This window comes from Pseudorasbora parva, chromosome 23 (genome assembly GCF_024679245.1).
Source record: "Pseudorasbora parva isolate DD20220531a chromosome 23, ASM2467924v1, whole genome shotgun sequence".
Classification (NCBI taxonomy): Eukaryota; Metazoa; Chordata; class Actinopteri; order Cypriniformes; family Gobionidae; genus Pseudorasbora; species Pseudorasbora parva.
The window spans coordinates 3,643,315-3,656,582 of record NC_090194.1 but is presented as its reverse complement, the minus strand read 5'-3'; the positions used below and the strand labels follow the sequence as shown (position 1 = coordinate 3,656,582).

Below are 13,268 nucleotides of genomic sequence, written 5' to 3'. Positions count from 1 at the left end.
ACAAAAGGTCAAGTAAAGAATCCAGTTTTCAAAGACGTATGGAATCCACTCACATCAGATAATAAGAATGAAAAGAATAAATAAAGATATTTTAAAAAATCAAGTTTATGAAGGCTTGCTATTAAGGCTTTTTCAAATTGTCAATACAGACTTTGGGTTTTTTTTTTTATTCCTGAGGTGATTTGTGTAAGAGATCCATAGGGTTTGTATTAAATCCAGCTTTTTAATGATTCTGGACTATAAAAGAGGAGTTTTAGCTGATGGATGTTCTAGTCACTATCTTGATCTTAATTTCATCTCAGAGGTTTAGCTGATCTACAGTTTGACAGTGCTGGTTCAGTCCATTGCTGGTGCTTTAGGCAAAACAACATGTTGTAGTCTCCTTCAACTCATGGTACCCCTGGTGGTTAGGCTCTGTGAAGAGACAGAGAGGGCTGTTAGGGGCATCAATTTGGGGACGTTAAAGCGTTAGTTCACCCAAAAATGAAAAATCTGTCATTAGTTACTCACCCTCATGTTGTTACAAACCCGTAAGACTTCCGTTCATCTTCAGAACACAAATTAAGTTTCTGATGAAATCTGAGAGCTCTCTGACCCCACATAGACAGGAAACACAACGACCACTTTCAAGGTCCAGAAAGGTAGTAAAGACATCAATAAAATAATCCAAGTGACTCCAGTGGTTCAACCTTAATGTTATGAAGCGACAAGAATACTTTTTGTGAGCTAAAAACAAGCAAAAATAGCGACTTTATTCAACACTTTCTTCTAGTCTGTGTCAGACTCTTACGCTGTTGACGTAGTATACACAGTGCAACGCTTCCGGGCTCCTACCTTTCTGGGCATTGAAAGTGGTAAAACGTAGTCAATGTGGGGTCACAAAGCTCTCGGATTTCATCAAAAATAGCTTGATTTGGTTTCAGAAGATCAGGGAACATCATGAAGATGAGGAATTAATGACAGCATTTTTGGTGGGGGGGGGGGGGGAGGGGGCCGGGCTATCTCTTTAAGTGTGAACAATTTTTTGTGTAAAATAAAGTGCAATGAAGAGTTCATCATTAAAGACTCCTTCAGATCTGATAAAATAAAGTGGTACGAATTTGGCCCAGACAGATTTGTTCACTGATTTTAAATCAGCATCTGTGAAATTCAGTAAAACTGGTTATGGAAACATGGTAAAACTGGTTAAAATGAACCAAATTAATGAATAAACACAATGTGTGGAGAGAAGCTAGGATGCTACATTTCATCATTTTTTTTACATTATCTTCACACAGAATGATCTTCATAGTCGAAGACGCATGTTTGGTTTTCAGCATACTATAAAACATATCTATGTCACTTTGATGAATTTCTGAGCGTCCCATATGACAGCGACGAAAATGCCAACGAGCAGGATGCGTTTAAGTGTGTAGATGAGAGTGACTGTACCAAGGGTCATGTCTTGTTCCACAAGAGGGCGCTGCTCTGGACAGTTCACCGCGTTTCCTCTGGCTGCTCCGAGCACAGTCATGATGTCTACCAGATTGAGCTTTCCCTCCTCTCTGGCCTCTCTCATCTCCTCCTCGAGCTCCTCTGCGGCTTCCGCCACTTCTTCGGCCTGCTCTTCTGTCAGCCCGCCCTTAGTGCCCTTTAATCGGGGTGGTGCGAGGGAACACACAGCCCTCAGGCGGCCGTACGACTGCAGCTGTGCCACGTTTGCGCGCAGGAAGAGGAGCAGCACGTTGAGATCGTTAAGCGGGCAGCCCAGTTTCTGACCGCTGATGAGCCCCAATCCGGGCAGCACCTCGTAAAGGGAGAGGAAGGTCGTGTCCCAGCAGAACAAACGCATCAGGCTAAAGAGAACGATAGGAGCTAGCAGCACATAGACGGCACCGTTAGCTACGCTAATGACCTGGAACACAAGTAGGCCAGTCATTTTACACTGAACTAGCTCAGGCACCCAGGGCTGGTCGCGGAGGAGGCCGGTGCGCACGTAGCAGCTGAATTCGTCTTGCAGAAAGGCGGAGAGGTGGAAGTAGATTAGGTACAGGCATGAGGCCGACATGAAGGTCAGGAGCAGGAAGCCTCGCAGGAAGAGCATGCTGACCAGGAAGTAGGAGCCGTGCTTGCACTGCATGTATCTCTCCAGCAGGGGGTACTCAAAGTACCGCTTGCGCTTGGCTCTAAAGAGACAAAAATAAAATTATTTTAGGTTTAAAGGAAATATATGTAAGATTGTGGCCAAAACTGGTACTGCAATCACTATCCCCCCCCCCCCCCCCCCCCCCGACTTCAGGTTGCCAGATTGGCTGCAGGATCAGCAGGAACATTTGTAGATCTGCAGCTGTGGTAACTAGAGCAGATTTGGCAACCCAGATGCCAAACACTACTGATTTTGTGATTGGTCGATAGGTAAAGGGCGGAGCTTAAGGCCAAAACACAACATGTCAACATCAACATCAGTTGAGGGCTGCAACAACAACTTTTAAATGACAATATCCTGGCCGGACTACTGTTGTCCGTGATAAAAGTATTTGAAACTAACATGACTTCTTAATGTCCAGTGAGTAGTGACATATCAGGGCCATTTTATGATTAATGGAAATATATTTATTACATACAATTCCTTTAATGTCTGGAAACAACAAAAACAATAAAATGTGGAAATTGCACACTTCAAAAAAAAAAAAAAATGCATATACCTCTCAAGCTCGGCCTGAAACTGCAGAGGGTTTGCTGATTGCTCTTTTAGGTCCAGGATGCTCTGGGCCAGGCGGACTGAACGATTGTAAGACTTGTCCAGTTCGTCGATGATGAAAAACAGGTCAGAGGTCAGGCTGGGCACAGCTAGATGTCGCCAGATCAGAGCCGGCAGGTACATCATCATGGCCATGACCAATAAGGAGTATGGAAACATCTGCACAAGCAAGAGAGCGATTGAGTACAGCAGTTATCTATCTATCTATCTATCTATCTATCTATCTATCTATCTATCTATCTATCTATCTATCTATCTATCTATCTATCTATCTATCTATCTATCTATCTATCTATCTATCTATCTATCTATCTATCTATAATACTATTTTCTTAATTTTTAATAATTTATTTACTTTTTACTTTATTGCCCTCAAAAGGCAATTATTTATATCGCCAACAGTATACATAAATTTCATGTATGAAAGGAATGCTTCAGTATACATACAAAAACCTAGAAAATGCTCAACATTAAAACTAAACTTTACCAAAAGTTGTGTATCTGAATGCACACTGAAGAGATAAACTCAAGAACCAACTTTAGGACCCAGCGGAACAGCTCATTTATAAGGCCATCTAGTGGCAAGAGTCATGAAATATCAAGTTATATTATAAGATTATTCATATTTCAGAATTAAACTTCTGGCTTTTAATTGCAGGCTAGACTAGATCTAGGCAAATCAGTGCTTTGTTTGAGACAATTAAATATCTTCTTAAACTCCATATAAAATCCCAGTCCCTTGTTCAGAAGAAAAAGAAGTGACTTATGTTTTCCCAAACGTTTCGATTTGCTCACCATTGTAAATGACATTGTTGTCTAGAAAAAAACAACTAAGGGGTCTAATTTTGTGTTGTACTAATATATTAAAGATATCATTTTATGAATGTTATTACTCACTTTATGTACCCACAGTGAACGTTCTTCAAAGTTCCCATCTGTGTCGAACTCATGGTGCATGAGAGAGTCCCAGCAGTACGTATCCACATATGCTGCCTGCTTTAATGTGAAGTTGTTGGGAGGAAAGCAGCTAATTTGTGGACCTGCGAGGGAAAAAACAGAGAAATGAACATGCTGGGACATAAATGACAGTGTTCTAGCATCACTTGTTGCTGTATAAGTGGAGAATCTGGGCAAGCGCTGGGTGGCATGTCTGTAATAATGCTAGATCTTGTTTAGGGATACAGATGGCGAAACCGCCGAGGCAGCCAGGAAACACCCTTCTGTGGGGAGTTTTGCTGCCTGGGCGAGAGGGTGTGACCCAGCCCTACTTTATATGGACCACTTAAACATCTGTGTCACCCTCCAAAACCTACAGTCAACCTCCAATTTACTGACTGAGCACAACAGGCCCCACACCCACGGCTATTATGGATAACTGAGCTCCACAGAACATCTCTGGAAATTATACGATACCAAAGAGTTTCAAACCAGGAGAGATATTAATAGACATCTGAGCTTCCTAAAAGTTTCAATCTCAATCTATTTATGCAAATAAATATACAGTGAGCTCCAAAACTCTGAGACCACACATACATTGTAACACACACACACTTACACATATCATGACAACTCTCCGGAAACTTAACATGGTGGATATAACAGTGTTAAGTTTAATTTGTTAAAAATAGTTAACACAATTAACGCAGCATTACTTTGGCTAGCATTACATTATATGATCACGCTCTTATTTATGCAAATGCTTTAAAACCATTCAAGCACAACAAGACAGAAAGAGAACATGCTGACTGAATTTCCTGACTATGACACACACACACACACACACACTTAAAATCTGTGATTTAAAAAAAATCCTAACATATGTATCCTGCATTCTTTTTTGCAACCGGCATTAGCATGTGACATAATTTCCTTTCCACTGTAAATTTTGTGTTGACATATCCTAACCAAATAACCTGAGTGTTGTCAGACCATGTTCAGAGCCAGAGAGAATCAGAGAGTCTGCTTGCCTTGCACGTCTCCGTTTAATTAGCATATCTTCTCGTTAGTCTGAAATAGAGAGCTGGGAAAGAGCAGACTGACTGTAATTACAGACCCTTGTCATCTCTACACGTCTCTCTTAATCATCCTCATGCCAATTAACATCTGTGTGAGCTGATTGCAGACCAGCTCCAGAGGAACTGATTGCAACCTCAAAGTCAACTGCCTACACAAAACAGACAGTTCTTTCCAAAGTACTGTTGGCAGGAAAGCTCAAGTCGGTGGCATTTAGAGCCAGCAATTGGCACCAATATCGTTCTAGTCACTAAAGATATCTCCCCTGAAAGCAATTCCAGTTGGTTTGCGATGTCATATCAATTGCTAATAATCATTAGCAGATGCTTAATTCTCATATTTCACTACCATTTGCCTTCCTAAGTAGTAGAGATAGCGCTGTCACCTCAGATGAACACTAATTACATCCAGCGCTCCATCAGCCCAGCCCTCAAGCTAATGGTCAGTCAATTAACTCAAGGGTTTGTGAAATTACTGCAGTGCCAGTGTCGCTCTGATGCCCTGCGATTTGTGCACGGAAGACTAGGGAGAGAAAAAGAGCTGCTAACCGATAGAAATCTCTCTGGCAAAGGCCATGGACACCAGAAGGAGCGGCAGGCCCACAGAAATGAACTTGATGACTTTATCCAATGGCAAATCCAGCTCCAGGTGCCGAATGCGACTGTCCCCATTAATATCCCTCAGCAGGGCGTCAGAGAGCATCGCTTGGGCGGCCGTGTTGGCGATGGACATCCTGCCAACTGTGGACGACAACAGAAAAGCAAAAAGGTATTTCTTGATTTAATCACCTGTGCTTTCAATCATATTGACACAAAGAAGCCCGTCGACATACATATGAATCCATAAGGGCCAACCTGAAGGCACAATATGTAATTTTCGCCACTAGAGGTCGCTTATTCAAAACAAAGGCGCAGCTTGATGACGCCTTGATTTGGTGGAGCTTTTATTCTGCCGCAGACGATTACACACATTATTTGAAGTGTGTTGAACAGTGGCATAAATTGTTTTAAATAATGGGTGGGACAGGAATGGGCAGTTTTAATAAAACTATATGTACAATGAAAATTGCAGAAAAAAATGACATTACAATGTCTAGAAATCATTTTGATAATACACAACAAGTCATGTTTAACTTGATAGTTTCATCCTTACATCTACTATAGCCTGATGTAAGTGATGTGATAACTGCACAGATTCGCATTGAGTGCTTGTGGTCTAGTGGTAGAGTTTTTAAGCGCGTCAGAATTCTATCCGACCCGCGTATTGTTTTCTAGCCTGGATGTCAGCCGAACTTAGCCCCGCCCACAACATTTTTAGGTTGGGGGGTTCGGTCTGGCATCGCTCCATAGAGGAGTAATTATCTCTGAACAGAAACTGTTCGGACCAACGAAATCATCAGGGCGGCCTTTAGACGATGACGGACAGATGATCAACAGTAACTTTCACGTCAGTAATCATCACGTCATCAAAGGGGCTTGGATTATATTTACTCGAATCCTAAACGGAGAGCTTGTTTGTATATGCATTAACCTTCAATGTTTCTTTCAGAAATGATGATCATGTTGGGTAAGTACTCTGTGTATTATTTAATTATTTTTTTTTTTTACAACACCGGCGTGCAGACAGGGCTGCCAAGTTTTTACAACAAAACCCGCCAACAACTAGCCCAAAACAATAGCTTCTCGGGGGGTTCTCCGGAGAAAAAATGGCGTTTGGGGGGTAAAATGTGTGTTATTTTGGCAAGGTTGCCTGCTAAAATTCGCACTCATGGGTCTATATATCACATAATAGTCGCTTCAACCCGCAGACATAGAAAACCCACGGAAAAAAACGGGGACTTGGCAACACAGTGCAGTTGAACTCTGTTGACATTTGACAATGCGTTGCTTCGTTGCTCTGATTGGTTGTAGGTCTGTCCAATTGAGGTCTTTCCTGGTTTGGTTGAAACACGCCTCATAATCACAGCCCAATTTCAGACTCATATTCTGACTAGAATTGAGTATGACCACGTCAGGCTAATTAATTTCTTTCTCTCATTAAAACAAAATGTGTTCATCAGTAATTCTATATCAAGAACAGGGACACGTTAGACTGGGTAAACCCAGCCTGATCTGCCGTCGATTTGATTTCGCTCTTCAACTCAGTCTAGAAACCTGTACATTAATTTCTACTGCTTCTGTTACACTTTTGTGGCAACCAATCACAGACTGGCTTATCCACCTGGCACGCTATTAGCGGGTTTAACATGATGACAGAGATAGAGAAGCGATGTATGGTTGCCCATTGAGCATGCCTCTTGTGGTCTGCTGGGTCTGACTATCCATTCAGAGTCATTTGAATTAAGCTCATTGATCACGTCTCTTGTGCAGTAGAAAATACAGCGCAGACCTCCCAGACCAATGTTCAATCTTAAATTAGCTTGGTCTGGTGATAGCCAGACAAGGGGCACATTTGTGTGCATCTCGCTTTGTGATTTCACCAGAACGAATAGAGTCTCCGCAATGGCGTTACACGATAGATTGACGCTTTCGTCTGTGTGAAGACTGTGCACGAACGGCAAGAGAGAACTGAGAACAGTGTCACCGAGCACTCGCAAAAACTACAATTCTCCTCTTATTACTTGCGGTAAATCAAGAAAAACAGATTTAAACAATAAGACTGTGTTGAGCTGGAGAACAGTGATTCGTTTTCTGTCCATGAATGATCCAAACAGTTGCTTGCCTGTCTAATGAAACACATCATATATTAAAGCGTCTTTGGTGTTTCAATGGTTTCTACAAAATAAAACCAGAAACCGAGGACAGGTCGTCATTGATAGGCGATGCACGGGCACGGTCCGCTTATTTCTCTGGATTTTAACATTCTTGGAAACATTTGGGATCCAAGTACACACAAGTCAACAAATAACATTGTTCTAGTGGTTTTTTTGGATATTTTGATCCAAAAATCTTACATGCTGTGCCTTTTAATCATTAAGAATTGCTTCGATGGTGGTTTAATAGCAAGTTATACAAGAACACACATAATAAATGATTAGTCTTACTTGCATGATAAAGTATCAGATTAAGCCTTCCATGAAATTATTACATTAAACAGTAATTATGTCTTCCATTAAATAATTAAACAGCTATCCAACTTCTTATTAACCAAAACCTTTGATGCACTGCCACTTTAACACACAAGTGTTAACGATTATTAGATTGAGCCGTTATAACTGCGTACAACCCAGGGTTGTCGTCTTTATAAACGCGTTTTAACCGCAGGTTAAGCACTATTTTAGTCCTGGGAATATGAAACAATGCCCAGGAGCAAAACTATCATCATAAACATAAATAGCGTGTAGGCCTACCTCATTAAATAGTGATGAGCTTTGTAGTCACTAAATATGTCACGACTCACGAGCTTCATTGTTTGAGGGGGGAAATTAACATAAGCGTAAAACTAGTTCGTTTGCGGTGAAGAAGACTTGTATTCTTACTTCTGTGCTCCGAAAAGTCTATTCAGTACAAATCAGATGGTAGGCTACTTTTAGGAAAAGCGCAATAAGACACGAGTCACGTGATTGGCGGAATCAATGACACGAATGCCTCGAATATGTACATAATAACTTAATATAGGCTACAAATACATAGCCTACGTTAAACGGCTAGCGTTATACGTTAATTCCTAACCCAGTATTAGGGGTTAAGAATGACCCGAAGTTAAAAATTGTACAATTACTCTTACAGTACCTTATGAGTTCCTTGTCCAGTAGAGGAATGTGTTGTGGATCAATCCAGCAGTAAACTGGTCCTGAGGCTGGAGAGGAGAGGGATGCTGGCGAGGATCTTAAATACTGGAGGAGGTCTGGGCAAAATGAGAGGCTGTACTGGGCTGGGGTTACAGGGTAATTAAAAGAGCTAGAAAGCAGAGAGAGAGAGGGTGGAGATGGCCTGCCGATCCCCTGAATGCCCTAACATGCTCATCAGCCCAGTGGCACCAATCCACTTCAAATGCACACGACTATGTGGCTTTTCTTGCCTCTGTCATTTCCCGGGTTATTTATACTCTCCAGCCCTGACAGGCCCTGCATGTGCAGCCATGCTGAAGAAAGCATGTACTGGACTGCCACAAAACACTGTTATTTCAGATGCATACAGACCTTCATGAAGTTTAGAGAGCTTTAGAAGGATGTTTAACCCATTCATGCCCAGAGGGTGTTCATTTGAACACAATGCAAAACTTAAAAAAAAAAAAAAAAAAAAAAAAAAAAAAAAAAATAGCCCATGCTTTACTCACCCTCAAGCCATCCTAAGTGGATATGACATTCATCTTTGAGACGAATACAATCAAAGTTAAATAAAAAAACAAAATAATGTCCTGGCTAATCCGAGCTTTATAATAATGGCAGACCAAATTTTGAAGCTCAAAAAAGTGCATCCATCCATTATAAAAGTGCTCCACACAGCTCCAGGGATTAATAAAGTCCTTCTGAAGCGAAGCAATGCGATGCGTTTGTGTCAGAAAAATATCCATATTTAAACCTTTATAAGCTAAAACAACTAGCTTTCGGCAGATGGCCATACACATTGATTTACAGCGAAAGACTGACCCTTGACTTGACGCATGACGTATTCACGAACGCAAAATCGCAGAGGAGAGAGCAAAAAAAAAAAAAAAAACACTGGTCATGAATTAGAAATCTGTTATGAGAAATTAGTTTTTTTTTAAAGAGACATGTTTGAGGAGCTTGAGTTTGTTGGCCAGCCTTATTTGTTTAAACCATGTCAAAGCTTATGCTGACCTCATACATCACGCCAGGGCTTAATCTTTTGCCGTAAGTCAACTTGTGTAGGCCATCTGTCGGAAAGCTAGTTGTTTTAGTTTTTAAGTTTTAAATAGCTGTGGATATTTTTCTTACACAAACTTCAGAAGGCCTTTATTAACCCAGAACCGTGTGGAGCACTTTTGTGATGGATAGGTGCACTTTTATGTTCTTCTAAACAGAACTTCCCTTTCCCTGCCAATATAAAGCTTGGATTAGCCAGGACATTTTTTATTAATAGTCTGAAAGAAGAAAGTCATATACACCTAGAGTTGAGTGTGAGTAAATCAGGGGCTAACTTTAATTTTTGGGTGAACTATCCCTTTAAGTGTAACTTAATAGAAACAAAGATTTTGAAGATTGCAAAGATTGAGGAGTTTGCAATCTAAGTATACATCCAGAAATGGCTGCATAAATTAAACGCTTCTATATGCATATAAAAGGTGTTTAGTCAGCCAAAAATATTAACCAATGGAAAACGAGCTGTAGATGCCAGTGGCCATGAATGGGTTTTAAAAATCTTGCAGGAAATCACAAGATTTTATTTTTATTCCTTGTTTGGCAGCTAGAGATGTTCATGAAGCCCAACTTTGCCTTTGAGATTATAGTTATTTAGGTTACAAAATTATAGTAACAGCGATTTGAGTAACTTTCCAGGAAGTCTTAAAGATGCAATCCTTGTGTTACTCCTAGCCAATACAGACCAAAAACACACTAATGTATTATTTATATGAACATTAGGATTCTTAAATTAAACATAATGATAAGCATTTCCAGAAGTAAATAGTTCCAAGCAATACTGTGTTTGTCTTAGACATGTTCCCTGATTAAATACACAGACACAACAAGGAAGTATTTTTACATTGCTTATATAGTATTAAAGTTTAATATTTTCAATTAGCTGCTTTTCTGTTTTCACAGAATTTTTTTTTTCTGTTTTCAGTTTTTATGTGGTTTTGATATAAATATTTTTTAATTAGCCTGTCCATTTTTTTTCTTCCACTTTTAGTTGAGTTATATATTTTCCAGTTAGTAATTTAAGTGATTCAACTTGCCAAACAAACGTTTAGTTTTAAACGTTAAATTTATCGTTTAATATTTTTTAAATATTTTCTTTATTTCAGTCAACTAAAATGTTGGTAACACTTTACAATAAGGTCTCATTTATTTATATTTCTTAATGTATGATCAATGCATTTGTTTCAGTATTTTTCATAATCTTTGTTAAACGTTAGTTTATTTTATTTTTTAAAAATACAGCTGTTCACTGTTTATTTGTGTAACATTATCAAATATTAATAAATGAAAAATGTTACCAATGTTGCACACTAAGAACCCAACAAAATGGTGAATATTATAATGTGTGTATTCATATGTACTGTAGGTAAACGACACCCAGGTCCACTATAGAGTCATAGTTTTTAATTATCAAAAATGGTCTACTGAAACACAATAGATTATGACAACAATGTATACAAACAAATAATTCAAAAGCTCCCCTATCATCACTTGCTCTGGAAGAACAATTAAAAAAAACAACCAAGAAAAGGATAATGAGAAACATGTACTTCACAAAGACCAACTGCAATAACATTCAGAAACATCCTCTGTCTTTTCTACACATCACATCAGAAACGGGTGATTAAATCTGTAGACACAGAAAAGCTCAGAAATATCTTCACAGTTTTTGTTTCGTCCTTCACATAAAATAAAGAGGTGCGTTTCAGGGAGTGATACGCACCTGTAAATATGTCTTTTTCCTGCAGTGTTCTTCAGTAAACGTCATTTGTAGGTCCTTACGGTTTCAGAAGGGCACGAGAGTTTTGTTCCTTGCGTGGAAGAGATGCTTGGCACTCCGCGTCGAGTCTCCCAACATGCGTTCGTTTTAAACAAGAGCTGAGAGCTGAATCCAGCCGACAGATCCGTGTTGATTGTGCCACTGCCTTTTGACAGTTTATAAAATAAATATGAAGTGTCTGGGTAAAATGCATCACTATCAAATGTACATACATTGTGCTGTCAGGCATTTAGATTGTTTCTTTTTTTTTTAAATTCGAAGATTGAATATTTTGTTAACTCTACAAAAAAGAAAAAAAGAAACATGCCTAAAACATCCACTCATTGCATGGTTTTCAATATGACTGTAAGAGGGTAGACATTATGTCATGCTAAGACACCTGAGAACCAAAGAGACATAAGAAACAAAGTAAGGCTTAAATGGATTATATGAATGAGAGTAGCATGACCGGTTGCTCAACGGCCCACTGTACAGTACGTTCTCTCCTCCCTCAAATGCTCACTTTAACATGAATTTGATGTATTCATCAAGTCTTTAATTCTGATTGGATGATCCACGGCACTTCGTGTCCACTGGAAACCATTCAGGCAGTGTTGAGATGTGTTGCCATGGGGATGAGTAAGAGATAAGTCAATGATGTCATTTCTGACAATCTGATCCTTTATTCAAGTCCTTCGTTGTGGTTGAGGCACAGATCTCTCCGAGCCATCTGTCTGCCTCCCTCAATTTCTTCATCCTCTTCTTCATCTTCCTCCTCGTCGATTCCCTCTTCTTCCTCCTCTTCTTCGTCCTCCTCTTCTGTGCCGTCCATGGAGTCGTCGGTTCCTCCCAGCATGGCTTGCTGCATCGCCAGTGTGGCGGAATCGGAGGACAGAGGCTGCAGGCCGTCCATGCCCAGAGAATCTGACAAACACAAGTAGAAACACAATTAGTACATTTCAAAAAAGTGATTATAGTAGCATATGCAAAAACATAAACTCAACGACACACTTATCTATATACACCGATCGGGCATAACATTATGACAGGTGAAGTGAAAAACACTGATGATCTCTTCATCACGGCTCCTGTTAGTGGGTGGGATATATTAGGCAGCAAGCGAACATATTGTCCTCAAAGTTGATGTGTTAGAAGCAGGAAAAATGGGCAAGCGTAAGGATTTGAGCGAGTTTGACGAGGGCCAAATTGTGACGGCTAGACGACTGGGTCAGAGCATCTCCAAAACTGCAGCTCTTGTGGGCTGTTCCCGGTCTGCAGTGGTCAGTATCTATCAAAAGTGCTCCAAGGAAGGAACAGTGGAGAACCGGCCACAGGGTCATGGGCGGCCAAGGCTCATTGATGCACGTGGGGAGCGAAGGCTGGCCCGTGTGGTCCGATCAAACAGACGAGCTACTGGAGCTCAAACTGCTCCAGAAGTTAATGCTGGTTCTGATAGAAAGGTGTCAGAATACACAGAGCAGCTCAGTTTTTTGCTTATGGGCCGGCAGCCGCTGACCAGTCCGGGTACCCATGCTGACCCCTGACCCCGCCGAAAGCACCAACAATGGCATGTGAGCATCAGAACTGGACCACGGAGCAATGGAAGAAGGTGGCCTGGTCTGAGGAATCACGTTTTCTTTTGGCCCCAGGATGCACTTTGGGAAGAAGGCGAGCCGGCGGAGGCAGTGTGATGCTTTGGCCAATGTTCTGCTGGGAAACCTTGGGTCCTCCATCCATGTGGATGTTACTTTGACACACACCACCTACCTAAGCATTGCTGAGACCATGTTCAGCCTTTCATGGAACGGTATTCTGGTGGCTGTGGCTCTTCCAGCAGGATAATGCTCTTGACACAAAGCACAAATGCTTCAGGAATGGTTTGAGGAGCACAACAACGAGTTTGAGCTGTTGAAATTTCCCAGATCTCAATCAAA

The 13,268-nt window shown here is 40.7% G+C and overlaps 1 protein-coding gene across 7 annotated transcripts in view; it reads right to left on the bottom strand.

The window, feature by feature from the left end:
• Positions 1-13,268, bottom strand: part of LOC137062575 (homeobox protein PKNOX2-like) — a 132,605-nt gene continuing 119,337 nt past the window's right edge. For 3 of the 7 annotated variants that reach the window (XM_067433456.1, XM_067433455.1, XM_067433457.1), the window contains one exon: positions 10,965-12,258. In XM_067433456.1, coding sequence (XP_067289557.1) covers positions 12,017-12,258 — 242 coding nt within the window. In that variant the 3' untranslated portion in view covers positions 10,965-12,016. Of the gene's footprint in view, positions 415-1,431; positions 2,166-2,684; positions 2,900-3,637; positions 3,781-5,301; positions 5,522-8,102; positions 8,295-8,484; positions 8,856-10,964; positions 12,259-13,268 lie in introns of those variants that run through there. The other 4 variants (XM_067433459.1, XM_067433458.1, XM_067433460.1 and 1 more) reach the window with 4 other exon arrangements.